The sequence below is a fragment of the Mustelus asterias genome, chromosome 1 (assembly GCF_964213995.1).
Source record: "Mustelus asterias chromosome 1, sMusAst1.hap1.1, whole genome shotgun sequence".
Classification (NCBI taxonomy): domain Eukaryota; kingdom Metazoa; phylum Chordata; class Chondrichthyes; order Carcharhiniformes; family Triakidae; genus Mustelus; species Mustelus asterias.
Window position 1 is genome coordinate 104,158,236 of NC_135801.1, and position 17,450 is coordinate 104,175,685.

The window sequence follows — 17,450 nt, forward strand, 5'->3', positions numbered from 1 at the left end:
CTCTGTCAGTGATGTCTATTAGAGACTCTCACGGTTAGCTGAAGGTTATTTCTTCCTACCTCTCTATTCATCTTTCCTATAAACTCCTGCTGAGATCCTTTAACAAAGTTCATGCTTTTCCAAGTATCAAATTATTAGCATTTTCATTAATTTGAAATTTCCAGGAACATGTTAAACATTATAGCTTCATATAGAATCATAAAACAATAAAAGTATAAAGGGAAGCCTTTTAGCCAGGTGTGCCTGCTCTTCGGTAAAGCTATCTAAATAATCCCACTCCCCTGCTCTTTACCTACAAGCTATGTAATATTTTTCTTTTCAATTCACATTTGAAAGTTGCTGATGAATCTGCTACACCAACCTCTCAGGAAATGCATTTCAGATCACAACAACTCATTGCAAAAATTAAAAGATTTCCTTCGGTTCTTTTCCATAATAAATTCACCTACTAACCTTCTGTTAGTATTATTCTAATGAATCTCTTGTGTACCCTCTTCAAGGCCTTGACATTCTTTCCACGCTTTGGTGGCCAGAATGGAACACAGTACTAAGGCCTAACCAGTCTTCAGGCTTAGTATAACATCCTTGGCTTTTACTCCATGATTCTGTTTATGAAGGTAAATTCCCATGTTCTTTTTAACAGCCTTCACGGATTTGTATTAATATATTCCTGTTCATGACCCCTTTAAAATTGTATTAATTTTGTATTGCTTCTCTTCATTCAACTTGCCAAGTTACTTCAAATTCCTCTGCATTAAATTTCATAGAGTATTTTTAATTCATCATTTCCTTACTCACATTTAGTATTTACATACCACAGAACTTTATCTCATGCAATTTGGATCTCTTTAATATGATTTATATATTTTCTTTGTTGCCACTTGATTTTAATTAATTAGCATATCCTTCCTCCTCTGCACCAAATTTCTCAATTTTCTGCCATTACCCCGTTTAGTAAGGAACTCCATTTAGCAGATTCACCCAACTCTTTAAAGTTCTCCAGACAATTTCCACATAAAATATTAAATTATTTACAACAATGGGATGGCAAATTATTTTGAAGAACAGCTTGCAATATGATTGTACAGAATTGTAATTATATTACAGAACAAATGAGATGGAAAGCATATATAATAATTTCAGTTTCCTATTTTTTTTTTACCTTCCCACAGCAAATACCGTGACCTCTCCAGCTCGACTCCTTCTGAAGTCCTTTGACCTCTTTGACTTTCGATGGCTGCAACGTGAGCATGTGCTCTTCCCTGCAATTCCACCAACAGTATGCAGATGATGCCCATGCGGATAGTGATTTGTCAGGCTTCCAGTTGGAGATACAGGACTGGCAGGACTTTCAGGGGTGGCAGGACTTTCAGGGGTGGCAGGACTAGGAGGACCATTGGGACTTGTAGGGCTTTAAAGAGAGAAAAAAAAAATCAATACATAAAAATATATCGAATAAATATCAAAAATCAGCTATTCACAAATTTTCATTGGCAAACAAGCTTCTGTGCAGTAGCAATTTAATACTTTACAGATGGTCTTTTAACCAAATTATCTCAAATATATTTAAATAATATATCTCTAAAATCGAAGTCTGACTGTGGGTCAGCCTTTCACTTCTAGAACCCAAGTTTAAATCTAGCACAGTAACAGAAATACATTGTCCTATCTTCTAACAAAGAACAAAGAACAATACAGCACAGGAACAGGCCCTTCGGCCCTCCAAGCCCGTGCCACTCCCTGGTCCAAACTAGACCATTCTTTTGTATCCCTCCATTCCCACTCCATTCATGTGGCTATCTAGATAAGTCTTAAATGTTCCCAGTGTGTCCACCTCCACCACCTTGCCTGGCAGCGCATTCCAGGCCCCCACCACCCTCTGTGTAAAATATGTCCTTTTGATATCTGTGTTAAACCTCCCCCCCCCTTCACCTTGAACCTATGACCCCTCATGAATGTCACCACCGACCTGGGGAAAAGCTTCCCACCGTTCACCCTATCTATGCCTTTCATAATTTTATACACCTCTATTAAGTCTCCCCTCATCCTCCGTCTTTCCAGGGAGAACAACCCCAGTTTACCCAATCTCTCCTCATAACTAAGCCCCTCCATACCAGGTAACATCCTGGTAAACCTCCTCTGTACTCTCTCCAAAGCCTCCATGTCCTTCTGGTAGTGTGGCGACCAGAACTGGACGCAGTATTCCAAATGCGGCCGAACCAACGTTCTATACATCTGCAACATCAGACCCCAACTTTTATACTCTATGCCCCGTCCTATAAAGGCAAGCATGCCATATGCCTTCACCACCTTCTCCACCTGTGACGTCACCTTCAAGGATCTGTGGACTTGCACACCCAGGTCCCTCTGCGTATCTACACCCTTTATGGTTCTGCCATTTATCGTATAGCTCCTCCCTACATTATTTCTACCAAAATGCATTGAACTCCATCTGCCATTTCTTTGCCCAAATTTCCAGCCTATCTATATCCTTCTGTAGCCTCTGACAATGCTCCTCACTATCTGCAAGTCCTGCCAATTTTGTGTCGTCCGCAAACTTACTGATCACCCCAGTTACACCTTCTTCCAGATCGTTTATATAAATCACAAACAGCAGAGGTCCCAATACAGAGCCCTGCGGAACACCACTAGTCACAGGCCTCCAGCCGGAAAAAGACCCTTCCACTACCACCCTCTGTCTTCTGTGACCAAGCCAGTTCTCCACCCATCTAACCACCTCCCCCTTTATCCCATGAGAGCCAACCTTTTTCACCAACCTACCATGAGAGACTTTGTCAAATGCTTTACTAAAGTCCATATAGACGACATCCACGGCCCTTCCCTCGTCAACCATTCTGGCCATTAGCTATTCTCCAATCCTCTGGGACCTCACCTGCGTCCAGTGACGAGACAAAGATTTGCATCAGAGGCCCAGCGATTTCATCTCTCGTCTCCCCGAGCAGCCTTGGATAGATTCCATCAGGCCCTGGGGATTTGTCAGTCTTTATATTCTCTAACAAACCTAACACTTCTTCCTTTGTAATGGAGATTTTCTCCAACGGTTCAACACTCCCCTCCGAGACATTCCCAGTCAACACATCCCTCTCCTTTGTGAATACCGACGCAAAGTATTCATTTAGGATCTCCCCTACTTCTTTGGGCTCCAAGCATAATTCCCCACTTTTGTCCCCGAGGTCCGATTTTTTCCCTGACAACCCTTTTGTTCCTAACGTATGAATAAAATGCCTTGGGATTCTCCTTAATCCTGTCTGCCAAGGACATTTCGTGACCCCTTTTTGCCTTCTAATTCCCCGTTTGAGTTCTTTCCTACTTTCTTTGTACTCCTCCAGAGCTCCCTCCGTTTTTAGCTGCCTGGACCTAACATACGCCCCTCTTTTCTTTTTGACCAGTCCCTCAATTTCCCTGGTTATCCACGGTTCTCGAATCCTACCCTTCCTATCCTTTTTTTTTTTAAACAGGCACATGCCTGTCCTGTAGCCCTAACAACTGTTCCTTAAAAGACTCCCACATGCCAGATGTGGATTTACCCTCAAACAGCCTCTCCCAATCAACAGCTGCCAATTTCTGCCTAATCCCACTAAAGTTAGCCTTCCCCCAATCCAACACCTTACCCTTGGGACACCACTCATCCTTTTCCATCACTATCCTAAAGCTAACAGAATTGTGGTCACTATTTGCCACATGTTCCCCTACCGAAATCTTGAAGACCTGACCGGGCTCATTCCCCAGTACTAGGTCCAGTATAGCCCCCTCTCTCGTCGGGCTATCTACATATTGTTCCAAAGAACCCTCCTGTACGCATTTTACAAATTCCTCCCCATTCAGAGTCCCAGCTCTCAGCGATTTCCAGTCTATACCAGGGAAATTGAAGTCTCCCACTACAACAACCCTATTTTTCCTGCATCTATCCAGTATCTCCTGACATATCCGTTCTTCCACTTCCCTTGGGCTGTTGGGGGGCTTGTAGTATACCCCCATCATAGTGACTGCGCCCTTCCTGTTTCTAAGCTCCACCCAGAGTGACTCGTTACACGACCCCTCTGAATTGTCCTCCCTCTGCACCGCTGTAATATGCTCTCCAACTAATACTGCTACTCCCCCACCTCTTTTGGCCCCTCCTCTGTCTCGCCTAAAACACTTGTACCCCGGAATATTCAGCTGCCAGTCCTGTCCCTCTTTCAACCAAGTCTCTGTCACCGCAACCACATCCAAATTCCTCGTGAGCATTAAGGCCCTAAGTTCGTCCGTCTTATCTGCTCCGCTTTTTGCATTGAAGTATAAGCACTCCAGACCTCCAGGCCCAGTGAGGTCATCCTCCCCCAGAGTGCTCTTTTTCTTTGCCAAGCTTGTCCCCAGCCTCTACACTTGTAGACCTAATATTTTGATCCCCACCCCCCTGCCATACTAGTTTAAACCCCCCCCGGGGGGGGCGGTTTAAACTAGTATGGCAGGGGGGTGTCTTATTATAATCATGTTCTATATTTAATTTCTGAATTATTTTTACACCCTCAAACTTACTATTCTGCTCCATGACCCATCACCTACCTGTACCAATTACACCTTGTAGTGAATATCTGCAATAATCTATAGCAGAAGTATCATCTGTCTACATTCAATTTTTTTTTAAATTAGAAATTTCTACAACCGTTTTAGAATGGAAAGTACCCATTAAACTGGCCAAGTTGTAATTCCACCTTTCCGCATGAACAATACCACCGACCCCACCATCGTGGTAATTACAATATAACATTTATAATCTTAATTAATGATTGTACTCGAAGCTCGAGCATTTTGATTGGATACGTTTGCCCAGAGAAATAACTGAAGATGGGTGCTGCAGTTTGAGCAAACCTAGTTTACACCATTCACTAGGGTGCCGTCACAGCATTCCTGCCAATTCAATGCTTCGCCCATGGGTCCAGCAAAATCTATTGGTTTGTTTTAAACACTATTTGGAAACATGCCAGACGATAAATTTCAAAAGCTTTATCCAGTTAATATTTATTTTAAAAGCGTATACAAGCACTTGCAGATAATGACCAATTGGGGAGACAGCACAGAAAGTGCTAAAATGGAAGATACAGATCCACTTACCGAAGCCAAAGAACACTAAATATAATGTTCACAGAAACCAGTGTAACCAGAGCCCTAGGACATTCGTCAGGCCCATGTTCTTTCCCACCCCTCTCTAATGTTGACTCACTAAGTGTTACCCCACTTCCAAATTCCTCTGCACAGTTCTCAAGATTCCAAGATTTCCCTGCACAATGCTACCAGAGCAAAGGATCCCATCATGCCACCAAATTCCATTACACGTACACTTTTCACAGACTATTGCACAGCTTTTATTTTGAGGATGGAATTTGCCAGTAAATGTCCCATAATACAATTGTATAAGTGTTATAAATATTTAGTTCATGCATCATGCTATTATTTTAGAGATAATTTTAATTCTGGAAAGATTAAAGTTGTAAAGTGCAAGGTTATCAAAATGCTGGACTTCAAAGATTGCAAGAATAATTTTTTTTAAATAGTTCAGAAGGTTGCTCATGTTTGTTTCATCAAGTCAGATTTGAGGAAATACAGCCATAAAACATCAGGTGGACTTCCCTTGCTGGATAAATTGTAATGGGGGATAATTGGTTTAGAAGTCAGTTTGAGGATAGACCATAGCAAGCTATGTTGTCTCTGGTTTCAAGTTTGCTTGCTGGGAGAGGCTGTTCATTGCAATTTGGGCCTTGTGTGGTTTGCAGCTCACAGAGAAGCCATGGGAGCTGTTTAATGAAGCTACAGCTCAGGGTAAGTCCAAGGGAGCTTAGATGATGAAAGAAGGTGGATGGTTCCATGCTGATGGCAATTAGGACTTAGAGAAGCCTTGGGAGCCATTTATGGCTTAGGGCCAGTGTGGTTTTCAAGGAAATTCAGAGGCTAAATCTTCAAAAGCCAAAGAGTTGAAATCCCTCATAAGAGACCTGATTTGTGCATGTTAGCTAATACGATCTCTGGCACAAAGTGCACACATGGTCAATGGATGAGGGCTACATTGTGCTTAGTTATGGAAGCTCCTCATGTTCACTGCCTACACTCGTATGAAGAATGGCATGTCTTCCCAAGAGGGCTGTTGAGACCTGTAGAATAATTCCTCAGCATGAATCACTGCCTCATGAATGAGGAAAAATGTATAGAACACAAAACAGTACAGCACAGGAACCGACCCTTCGGCCCACAATGTTGTGCCGACATGACGCCAAATTAAAAAAATTCCTTCTGCCTGCCCTTGTTCTATATCCCTCTACTCCTTGCATATTAATGTGCTTATCTAAAAGCCCCTTAAACATCCCTATCGTATCTGCCTGCGCCACCACCCCTGGTAGCACGTTCCAGACACCTACCACTCTGCGTAAAAAACTTGCTCCTCAGACCTCCTTTGAACTTTTCCGCCTCTCATCTTAAGTGCATGCCCCCTAGTAGTAGACTTTTCAACTCTAGAAAAAAGATTCTGACTGTCAACCCCATCTATGCCTCTCAATTTTATATACTTCTATCAGGTCTCCCCTCAGCCAATCCAGAGAAAACATACCTAGTTTGTCCAGCCTCTCCTTAGATATCTCATATTTCTCCTACAAGGTATAAAAGCAACTGTTCAAACAGTAAAGAGCCAGTATATCAAGAGTGTACAGAGCGAATTAAGAAATATTAATTTCTTGGTACAGGAACAGAGGAAAGTGAAGACTATTATGGACAAATGCAGAAGCCAAGTCCATCCCTGACATGTAAAGACTTTAGCACAGCTACATATGTTGAAAATGCATCTGTTCTGAGTACCATATAAAAAGACAAGACAGGTTAAAGGATTATGTTCACTAGATAATTTATTTTTATCCATTTACCTCTCGACAGTCTGAATGTGGGAGGTATATTTTTGGAAGCTAACAAAACATCTACTAGTGAAGGCTGAATATCTTAGTTTAATAAATGCAACCAAGGACCAGTTCTGGAGGAGGTGGGATCAGTACAAACAGGATGAGTTACACCTGGGCAGGACTGGCACTGATGTCCTAGGGGGAGTCTTTGCTAGAGTGGTTGGGAGGGTTTAAACTAAAATGGCAGGGGGATAGAAACCCAAATAAGGAGTCAGAGGAGGGGAAAATCAAGGACAAGCACAAAAGACAGTAAGGGGAATAGGAAAGATGTTAGGCAGAGAAATCAAAGGCCAGAATCAAAGAGGGCCACAGTGGAAAAGGGAAAAAATGTTTAAAGGGCAAATCTTAATGTTTTGTGCCTTAACGCAGGGAGCATTCGCAATAAAGTGGATGAATTAAATCGCACAAATAGATGTAAACGGGTATAAGGTATTCAGGATTACAGAGACATGGCTGCAAGATGATCAGGGATGGGAAATGAACATCCAGGAGTATTCAGTATTTAGGCAGGCAGGCACAAAGGAAAAGGCAGAGGAGTTGCATCGCTGATTGAAGAGGAGATTAATGCATTAGTGAGGCAAGATATTAGCTCCAATGATACGGAATTTGTATGGGTATAGCTGAGAAACACAAAAGGAGCAAAAAACGTTAGTGGGGGTTGCATATAGACCCCCAAACTGTATTGGTGATGTTGGGAATGGCATTAAACAGGAATTAGAGATGCACGCAATAAAGGAACATCTGTAATTATGGGTGACTTTAATCTGCATATAGGTCACACAAATCAAGTTAGTCACAGTAACGTGGAGGGAGGATTCCTGGAGTGTATACAGGATAATTTTCTGGACCAATCTGTTACAGAACCAATTAGAGAACATGCCATCCTAGACTGGGCATTGTGCAACGAGAAATGAATAATTGCCAATCTAGTTGTTCGAGACCTTTTGGAGATGAGTGACCATACATCAAGATGGAAAATGACGTAGCTGTTTCTGAGACGAGGGTCCTGAATCTTAAATGAAACTATGATGGTATGAAGCGCAAGTTGGCTATGATTGATTGGGAAAGGTTACTTAATATGATAATGCTGGATAGACTATGGCAATCATTCAAAGAGCGCATGGGTGAACTGCAACAATTGTTCATTCCTGTCTGGCACAAAAGTAAACCAGGAAAGTTGGCCAAACCATGCTTTCAAGGGAAATTAGACAGTATTAGATCCAACAAAGAAGCATACAAATTGGTCAGAAAAAAATAACAGAGCCTAGGTTTGGGAGTAGTTTAGAATTCAGCAGAGAACCAAGGGATCGACTAAGAAGGGGAAAATAGAGTCCGAGAGTAAGCTTGTAGGGAACATGAAAATTAACTGTAAAAGTTTCTATAGATGAGAATGGAAAAAGATTGGTGAAGACAAATGCAAGTCCCTTACAGTCAGAAGCAGGGGAATTTATAATAGGGAACAAAGAAATGGCCGTCCATCTGAATACATACAAGGAGGACACAAATAACATACCAGAAATGTTGGGGAACACAGGGTTTAATGAGAGGGATGAACCAAAGGAAATCAATATTAATAGAGAAATGGTGTTGGGGAAATTGATGGGATTGAAGGTCGATAAATCCTCAGGGCCTGACAATCTATATCCCAGAGTCTTTAAGGAGGCAGTTCTAAAATAGTGAATGCATTGGTGCTCATCTTCCAAGATTTTATAAATTCTGGAACAGTTCCTACAAATTGGAGGGTAGCTACTATTTAAAAAGGGGAGAGAAAAAACAGGGAATTTATAAACCTTCCAGCCTAATGTCAGTAGTAGGAAAAATTCTAGAGTCGATTATAAAAGATGTTATAGCACAGCACTTGAAGTGGTAGAATTGGACAGAGTCAGCATGTGTTTATAAAAAGAAAATCATCCTTGACAAGTCTACTGGAATTTTTTAAGGATTTAACATGGGGGGGGGGGGGGGGGGGTGCAGTGGATGTGGTTTGGTTTATTGGACTTTCAGAAGGCTTTCTCCTTCCACAAGGAGAAACTCCCACATGAGAGATTAGTGTGTAAAATTAAAACGCATGGAATTGAGGTTAGCGTATTGAGATGGATAGAAAACTGGTTGGCAGACAGGAAATAGAATAGGAATAAAGGGATCTTTTTCTGAATGGCAGGCAGTGGCTAGTGGGGTACCACAGGGATCGGTGCTATGACCCCAGCTATTCACAATATGTATTAATGATTTAGGAAAGGGAACTAAATGTAATTGAGGCCATTTTCAGCCTGTTCGCTGTCAGAGAGAGTAGCGACGCAGGCTGAAAGTTCGGAGAGTCGGGAAAAGCGATTCTCTCCAGAGGTATCGCATTCCGCAATTTTCCCTGTCTCTCATTGGGAGAGCAAGGTTCACATCCACAAAGGATGGGAACCATATTTTAATTGATTTCAATCCAATTAACAGCACACACCCCCCCCCCCCTCCTCAGAATTTTCAAATCTTGTCAGATGTGGACTTGTCCAAGGGATCCTCTTGTGGGCACAAAGTTGATTATAGCCCCCGGGGGAAAGGGACATGTCTGGTCAACGCCCTGGCACTGTACCAACCGTGATGTGGAGATGCCGGCGTTGGACTGGGGTGAACACAGTAAGAAGTCTCACAACACCAGGTTAAAGTCCAACAGGTTTATTTGGTAGCAAATACCATAAGCTTTCGGAGCGCTGCTCCTTCGTCAGATGGAGTGGAAATTTCCACTCCATCTGACGAAGGAGCAGCGCTCCGAAAACTTATGGTATTTGCTACCAAATAAACCTGTTGGACTTTAACCTGGTGTTGTGAGACCTCTTACTGTACCAACCTGCCATCCCGTGCCAGATGGTAGTGCTGGGGTGAACTTTAGTCGAAGCCTCATGGGGTTGAGGACGGGCCGGGGGGGGGGGTGTCATGCAGGAGAGGTGCTGTTGATGACTGTTTGGGGCCCCTGAGACCTCTGTGGTGGGGTAGGGGGAGGTTGGTTATTTCTTGGTGTGAGTGGGGCAGCCGAGCTTTGCCAGCATGTTTAGACCCCGCCCCCCCAACATGAAGGTAGGCATACTGGTGCAGCAGGTAGTAAAAGAGGCAAATGGTATGTTAGTCTTCATAGCAAAAGGATTTAAGTACAGGAACAGGGATATCTTGCTGCAATTATACAGAGCCTCGGTGAGGCCACATCTGGAATAGTGCGTGCAGTTTTGGTCTCCTTATCTGAGGAAAGGTGTTCTTGCTATAAAGGGAGGGCAGCGAATATTTACCAGACTGACTCCTGGGATGGCAGGGCTGACATACAAGGACTGAGTCGGTTAGGATTATATTCACTGGAGAATGAGGGGAGGATCTCAGAAATCTATAAAATTCTTACATGACTAGATAGGGCAGACACAGGCAGGATGTTCCCAATGGTGAGGATGTCCAGAACCAGTGGCCATAGTCTAAGATATGGGGTAAAACCTTTAGGACTGAGATGAGGAGAAATGTCTTCACCCAGAGCATGGTGAGCATGTGGAATTGGCTACCACAGGGAGCAGTTGCGGCCAAAACACTATGTTTTCAAGGAAGAGTTAGATACAGCTCTTAGGGCAACGGGGATCAGGCTACTGAGTTGGATGATCAGCCATGATCATAATGAATGGCAGAGCAGGCTCGAAAGGCTGAATGGCCTCTTCCTGCATCTATTTCCTTTGCTCCTCACCAGCTAAGTCATTGAAAATAAAACTATCTGGGTCAGGATGCAAGACTTAATCTAATACTTGCAAATTTATCTGTGGTAAAGAAAGGGTAACCAGCAAAGTGACTCAACCATAATCTGATAGCAGGATCAATTTAGCAAACCGTCAAGTGATTCAAAGTATATAATACTCATTTGTGGTTGTGCACAACAGCTGTCAGATCATAATTTTAAAACATTCTTCAATCAGCAACTTGTGTCTTTAGATCAAAAAAAAAGGCAAGACGCTCAAAATAAAGTTTTATTAAAAAATGAATTTGTGCTGGAAACTGCCTTTTATAGATTGGTCTCTTCGGACATTGCAGCACATGAAACTATCCCATTCCCAATGAATTTGTCCATCATCTTACGTAGATGACAAAAAACATTACATTTCCAAAATTAAATACATTGCTAGACCGCAAATGAACTATTTCAAACTGTCCTTTTGCAACATAGCTATCTACAACTAACACCAGAGGGCGACATGGCACCAAATACACAAATACATGCAAACTCTACACATTTTGTTTCTGTTTCTTTAGTTTGTGAAAATCAATAAATCACAGGTTTTAACAGTTTATCTTCTGCATGCAACTTGGATTACACAATCAGGTTAATACTTTAAACTTGGACACAGACTTTCACAGTCAATTAGCATAGATTGCAAACAGACTGGAAGCTGAATGTAGGAGCTTCATGGAGGGGGGAAAAGCAGTTTCTGACAACCAATGCTCAGGATTGAAGCCAGAGAACCTGAGGATTCCAAGACAAATGCCAAGGTTAAGTAATAAGATACTTGCTATTCAGTTGTGTGTTTACCAATTTCAATGATTCTTTTAATCTTAGTAAGAAATCTCATAACACCAGGTTAAAGTCCAACAGCTTTATTTGGAATCACGAGCTTTCAGAGCGCCGCTCCTTCATCAGGAGGACTCACCTGAAGGAGCAGCGCTCTGAAAGCTCGTGATTCCAAATAAACCTGTTGGACTTTAACCTGTTGAGATTTCTTACTCTGCCCACCCCAGTCCAACACCGGCATCTCCACGTCATGGTTACCATTTTTTAAGCTGAAGTAAGTAATTCTTTTTGGTTGGTTCATTGAGAAGCAAACAGAAAGATAACACTGATTTAATACATTAAACTAGTTTTAACCCTTGTTAGTGACAATTATAAATTACTACCACATAATTAGAAATTTGTTAAATCAAAAGTTAAAACCAAGGGATCAGCCTCCAATACATGTGCCTTATCCTTGTGCCTTTGAGACTCATGTTTGAAAGGTACCTCCAGCTGTTCCAATGCAAGAGGAGTGCTTTTAAACTTGGAGCAGCAGCTGGATCCATTGGGCAATATAGAAAAGGTCAGGTGCACCTATAAATGAGACGATAACCTACTGAAGCTACAATACAAAACTACATGCATGAACAGGAGAATCAGCATGCTATAACAATAACCAGGCAATCCCACAACAAATGGCTCAGATCATTCTTGCCACAGTTAGTCATAAATGAATTAAACAACTAACCAGAGGAGTTGCCTTCATGAACATTCCAATCCTCTGATAGCAGAACTCGATACGAGAGTGCAAAAGACAATCCTGAAATTTTTGCAGCCATCTTCAGCTAGAAGTGACAGTTGGATAATCCATTGCAATCTCCTCCTGACATCCCCACCAAAGAAAGAAATCAGCCAATGTGATTCACTCCATGTGATAAAACACTCATGGATGCAGCAGTGGTATGGGATGCAACAACAATCCAACTATAGTATTTGGAAAAGACTTATCTCCAGAACTACCGTCACCTTTAGCCAAGCTGTTCCAGTACAGCTATAACACAGGCATCTACCCAACAATGTAGAAAATTGCTCAAGTACGTCCTATTATCAAAACTTAGGGCACATCGAAGAGCCCAATTACCAACCCATCAGCAAAGTGATAGAAGGCATTGACGGCAGTGCGATCAGGCATTACTCACTCTCAATAACCTGCTCACCATTGCTTGGTTTATGTTCATCCAGCATGACTCCGGTCCAGCCCTCATTATTAACTTTGTCCAAACATGGACAGGGTTGAATTCCAGAGGTGAGACGAAAGTGACTGTCCTTGATATCAAAGCAGCATTTGACCCAGTGTATCATGAAGGAGCCCTAGTAAAGTTCAAATCAAGGAAAAAAACTCTCCAATTGGTGTCCTATTGCACACAGGTGACTGTAGTTGTTGGAAGTCAATCATATCAATCCCAGGACATTGCTGCGGGAGTTCCACAGCGTAATATCCTAGGCCTAACCACCTTCAGCTGCTTCATTGACCTTCCCTCATTCTGGCTTGGACTGATGGTGACAAGTAACGTGCATGCCACACAAGTGGCAGGCACCTCCATCCTTGACATTCAATGGTACTACTATCAAGTTTCCTATCACATCCTGCGGCCACCAGTGACCAGAAACGTTACTGAATCAGCCAAAAAGGTGTGGTTACAAGAGAAGGAGAGAGGCTGTGCATTGTGTAGCAAGTGACTAACTTCCTAACCTTCAAAGACTTTCAACTATCCACAAGGCACAAGTCAAGATGTGTTGCAGTACTCTCCGCCTTCTGCAACTCCAAAAGCATTTATAAGTTTTGAAAACATCCAGGACAAAGCAGCCTGTTCGATAAGAACCCCTAAGGGAGCACATTCCAAATCGAAAACCTCCATCTCCAAAAAAAGCCAGCACCCTCAAGTGCATGGGAAAACCACCGGGAACCATGTTCCTGTTCAAATCACAGACCATCTTCATTGAAAATGTAGTGCCATTCTTTTACCATCACTGACAAAATCATGTAAAGCCCTCCTTGACAAAACCATCGGAGTGCAGTGGTTCATCATCTTCTACAGTGCAATTAGGGACTTCTTTTAATGACAGTGCAATTAGGGATGAGCAATAAATATAGCAATGCTTGCATCTTATCAATGAGTAAGAAAGTACGGGCACATGGGTGTCTGGATCACATGTTATAGGACCTGGCCACTGTAGTCAGATAGAATTTCCAGTAGAAAGATGGAGGCACCCAGAAGGGTAGGAAGGGACGTGGTAGTGCAGAAAATCTTCAGGAGTGTGACACCAAGTGTTATACAGCAAGTATACTGTGATGCTACTGTGCCTTTAAGGAATGTATTTTAATCCTGTTTCTCTGCTTTCTTTTGTATGATTGCCATGATGTCTGTTGAAGGAATATAATGGGCCTTTTTATTTATTTGTAATTTGGGCCTACAGAGTTTACAACCTTTTTTGAATTGTTGTGGGAGGATTGGCAGGTCAAGGTCAGGTGGTTCCTTCACAGAGGAATCCAAGGATTCACATTCAGTTTGTTAGAAGCTGTTGGACTCAAGATTGAAAAGCAGTATTTCGGTGTCTCTCCCTGGTATTAGAAATTCTGCTGGCTAGTTGGAAGCAGTTTTTCTTGCCTTCCTGGAGTGAAAATTTTGTTATTGGTGGCTTGCTAGCTTGAGACAAGCAGTGGCTCTATCGCTGTCTCAAGATGCTGGGACCTACAGGGCTGGAAAGTCAGAGTTTCAATTCTCTATTGTGACGTTAGTGTGCCTTTAAGAAATGTGGTTTTTAAAAATCAAGTTCTCTGCAGTTGTAAGCAGGTCTTTTGGTTTCATTATTGCCAAGCTGTCTGCTAGAAGTCTTTTTATTGCTGCTTCAGTGGTTTAAAATGGGGTTTTATTTTTACTCTGGGCCTCAGTACTTTCTGGGATTTTACGACCTTTTGCATTGTGAGGGGGAAGACTAATTGACAAATCAAAGTCAGGTGGTTCCTCCCCAGAAGAACCCAAGGATTCATTTTCAGTTTTGGTTTCACAGTCCGACGCTGTCCTGGTTGTCAAATGGCAGGAAGGTTTTCTCCCTCTCCCTGGTTTTGAAAATTCTGCTGGTTGGCTGGAAGCAAGGCTTCTTGCCTTCCAGGAGTGAAAACTCTGCTGTTGGTGGTTTGCTAGTTAGTACCTATAGCCTCTCTCTGGTGTTTTGGGAAGCTGTTTTGACTTCAAGCTTGTCTGTTGTGTATCAAGAGAAGTGCAGCATCCAACCAAAGGACTAAGTTCCAGTATCACGTGAGCATTTATATTTTCTGTGCTATACCGGTGGCAAGAGTATTGTTTAAGAAGGGTTGTTTGGTTGAAACATTACATATATTTGTCAAGGGTTATACAATATCATGGTTGGTTTTTTTGTTTGTAACTGGTAAAAGTTGTTAATTTTCTTTCAATACATGTTAACTGTATTCTTAAATAAATTTTGTTTGATAAAAGCTCCCTAGTGGATCATCTGAATCATACTTGAAGTGAAGCACCTCATGCTTACCCTCATCAAATTCAAATTGCAAAACCTATGATTCAGGCGGAATTCATAAAACACTCGAGTTTCTGACCTGAATTATAACACTATCCAAAAGGACTAATTCAGAGCAGGTGTTACAGAACAAGAAAATCCAGCATCACAAGCATTTTTATTTTTTATGCTAAACCTGGGACAAGTGTAGGTTTGTGAGGAGGTTTGTTTGGTTAGAACAGTTTTTACAATATCATGATTTTTTTTTCTTTGTTTTTAATTGGTATAAGTTATTGCTAATTGTCTTATTGGATGTTTACTATATCCTTAATTAAACTTTGTTTGATAAAAGCTCCCCAGTGGGTCATTTGAATCATACCTGGAGTGAAACATCTTATGCTTACCCGTGTCAAATTCAAAGTGCAAAAACTTATGGTCTAGGCTGACTTCGTAAACAGTTTCTGACCTGGATTATAATAATACTAATAGGGAACTTAGCTGTCAAGACGACAGACAGGCAGTCCTTACACTGTTGACATGAGACCTGCATGCCATCAGGGTAAGGGACATCACATGAAAAGGAAAAGGAGGGGAAAAAGAGATAGACTTCATGATCAACATTGGAGCCAGCAACAAAGGGAGGACGGAGAAATTTAAGGAGCTGGGGAGAAAGTTAACATCTAACACCCGAAAAAGGTAGCAACCTCTGGATTACTTTCCCTGCTATACACTAGCGAGAAGAAAAAAAAGAATCAGAGGACGTGGCAGGGTAGACTGTTGACAAGGCACCAGGACTGGATGAGATGGATCCAAGGATATTGAAGGAAGCAAGAGTGGAAATTGCAAGGGCGCTGGCCATAACCTTTCGGTCTTCTCTAGACTCAGGGAAGGCATCAGAGAACTGGAGTGCTTGCAACCACCTTCAGCCAAAATGCCAAGTAGATGATGCTTCTCAGCTGTATCTTGTGGCTCACATCATCATAATTGTATCTTCAGCCAATTCAATTTACTCTGTGATATTAATAAACATACACCGGATACAGCAAAGGGCTATGGGCTTCTATAATATCCCAGTTCCGAAGACTTGGGCTTCAGATCTGGCTGCATATCAAGCCAAGCTCTTTCTATACAGCTCCAATACTGGTTATCTATTCGATGATGTGTCAAATTACACAGGTATATTGTATGCATTGGAATAGGACAAATCCAATCTGGCCAACTACTCTCAATCATCAGGAAACTGAGGGAAGGTGTCAAAGACAATGCTATCAAGTGGCACTAATTTAGCAATAAGCTATTAATGTTTAGTTTGGATTCCATTAGAACCGCCTCAGCGGCACAGTGGTTAACACCGTTGCCCACAGCTCCAGTACCCTGGTTCGATTCCCAGCTTGAGTCTGTGCATTCTCCCAGTGTCTGCATGGGTTTCCTCTGGGGGTTCCTGTTTCCTCTCACAGTCCGAAAGATATATTGGTTCGGTGCATTGGCCATGCTAAATTCTCCCTCAGTGCACCCGAACAAGTGCCGGAGTGTGGCAACTAGGGGATTTTCATAGTAACTTCATTGCAATGTTGATATAAGCCTACTTGTGATACTAATAAATAAACGTTAGCTTTAGGTTTCATTTTTGCCTTCATTCCACCAGGGACAAAAGAACTGAATTCCAGATCAAAGTGAGGTGAAAGTGACTGTGCATGACAAAGTAACACCTGACCAAGTGTGGCATCAATCTACCTAATCAAATTGAAGTCAATGGGAAAACCTCTCTATAATTAAAGTCATACCTAGCATGAAGATAGATTTTAGTTATTGGAGGCCAATCTCAGTGGAAGGACATTGCTGCAGGATGTTACTCAAAACAGGGCCCTAGACCCAACTGTCTTAGAACATAGGACATAACAGCGCAGTACAGGCCCTTCGGCCCTCGATGTTGCGCCGACCAGTGAAACCAATCTAAAGCCCATCTAATCTACACTATTCCAATATCATCCATATGTTTATCCAATAACCATTTGAATGCTCTTAATGTTGACGAGTCCACTACTGCTGCAGGCAGGGCATTCCACGCCCTTACTACTCTCCGAGTAAAGAACCTACCTCTAACATCTGTCCTATATCTCTCACCCCTCAATTTAAAGCTATGTCCCCTCGTGCTAGCCAACACCATCCAAGGAAAAAGGCTCTCACTATCCACTCTATCTAATCCTCTGATCATCTTGTATGCCTCTATTAAGTCACCTCTTAACCTTCTTCTCCCTAACGATTTAGTATGGCCTATCCACCTAACCCGCACATCTTTGAACATAACCTGCAAGTTCCAATCCAAGTCAAACACCACCCTGATTTGGAAATATACCACCATACGTTAATTTTGATTGGCACAAACTTGAAATCTGTTACCTAACAGCACTGTAGGAGTCTCCAGCAATTCAAAATACCTTCCAGTTTAATTAGAGTTGGGCAAT

At 42.1% G+C, this 17,450-nt stretch overlaps 1 protein-coding gene across 13 annotated transcripts in view; it reads right to left on the bottom strand.

The window, feature by feature from the left end:
* The window catches only part of LOC144495583 (RELT-like protein 1), an 84,662-nt gene that overhangs the window by 19,987 nt on the left and 47,225 nt on the right, over window positions 1–17,450 (bottom strand). For all 13 annotated transcript variants that reach the window (XM_078215760.1, XM_078215835.1, XM_078215825.1 and 10 more), the window contains exon 5: window positions 1,163–1,411. In XM_078215760.1, coding sequence (XP_078071886.1) covers window positions 1,163–1,411 — 249 coding nt within the window. The remainder of the gene's footprint in view (window positions 1–1,162; window positions 1,412–17,450) is intronic.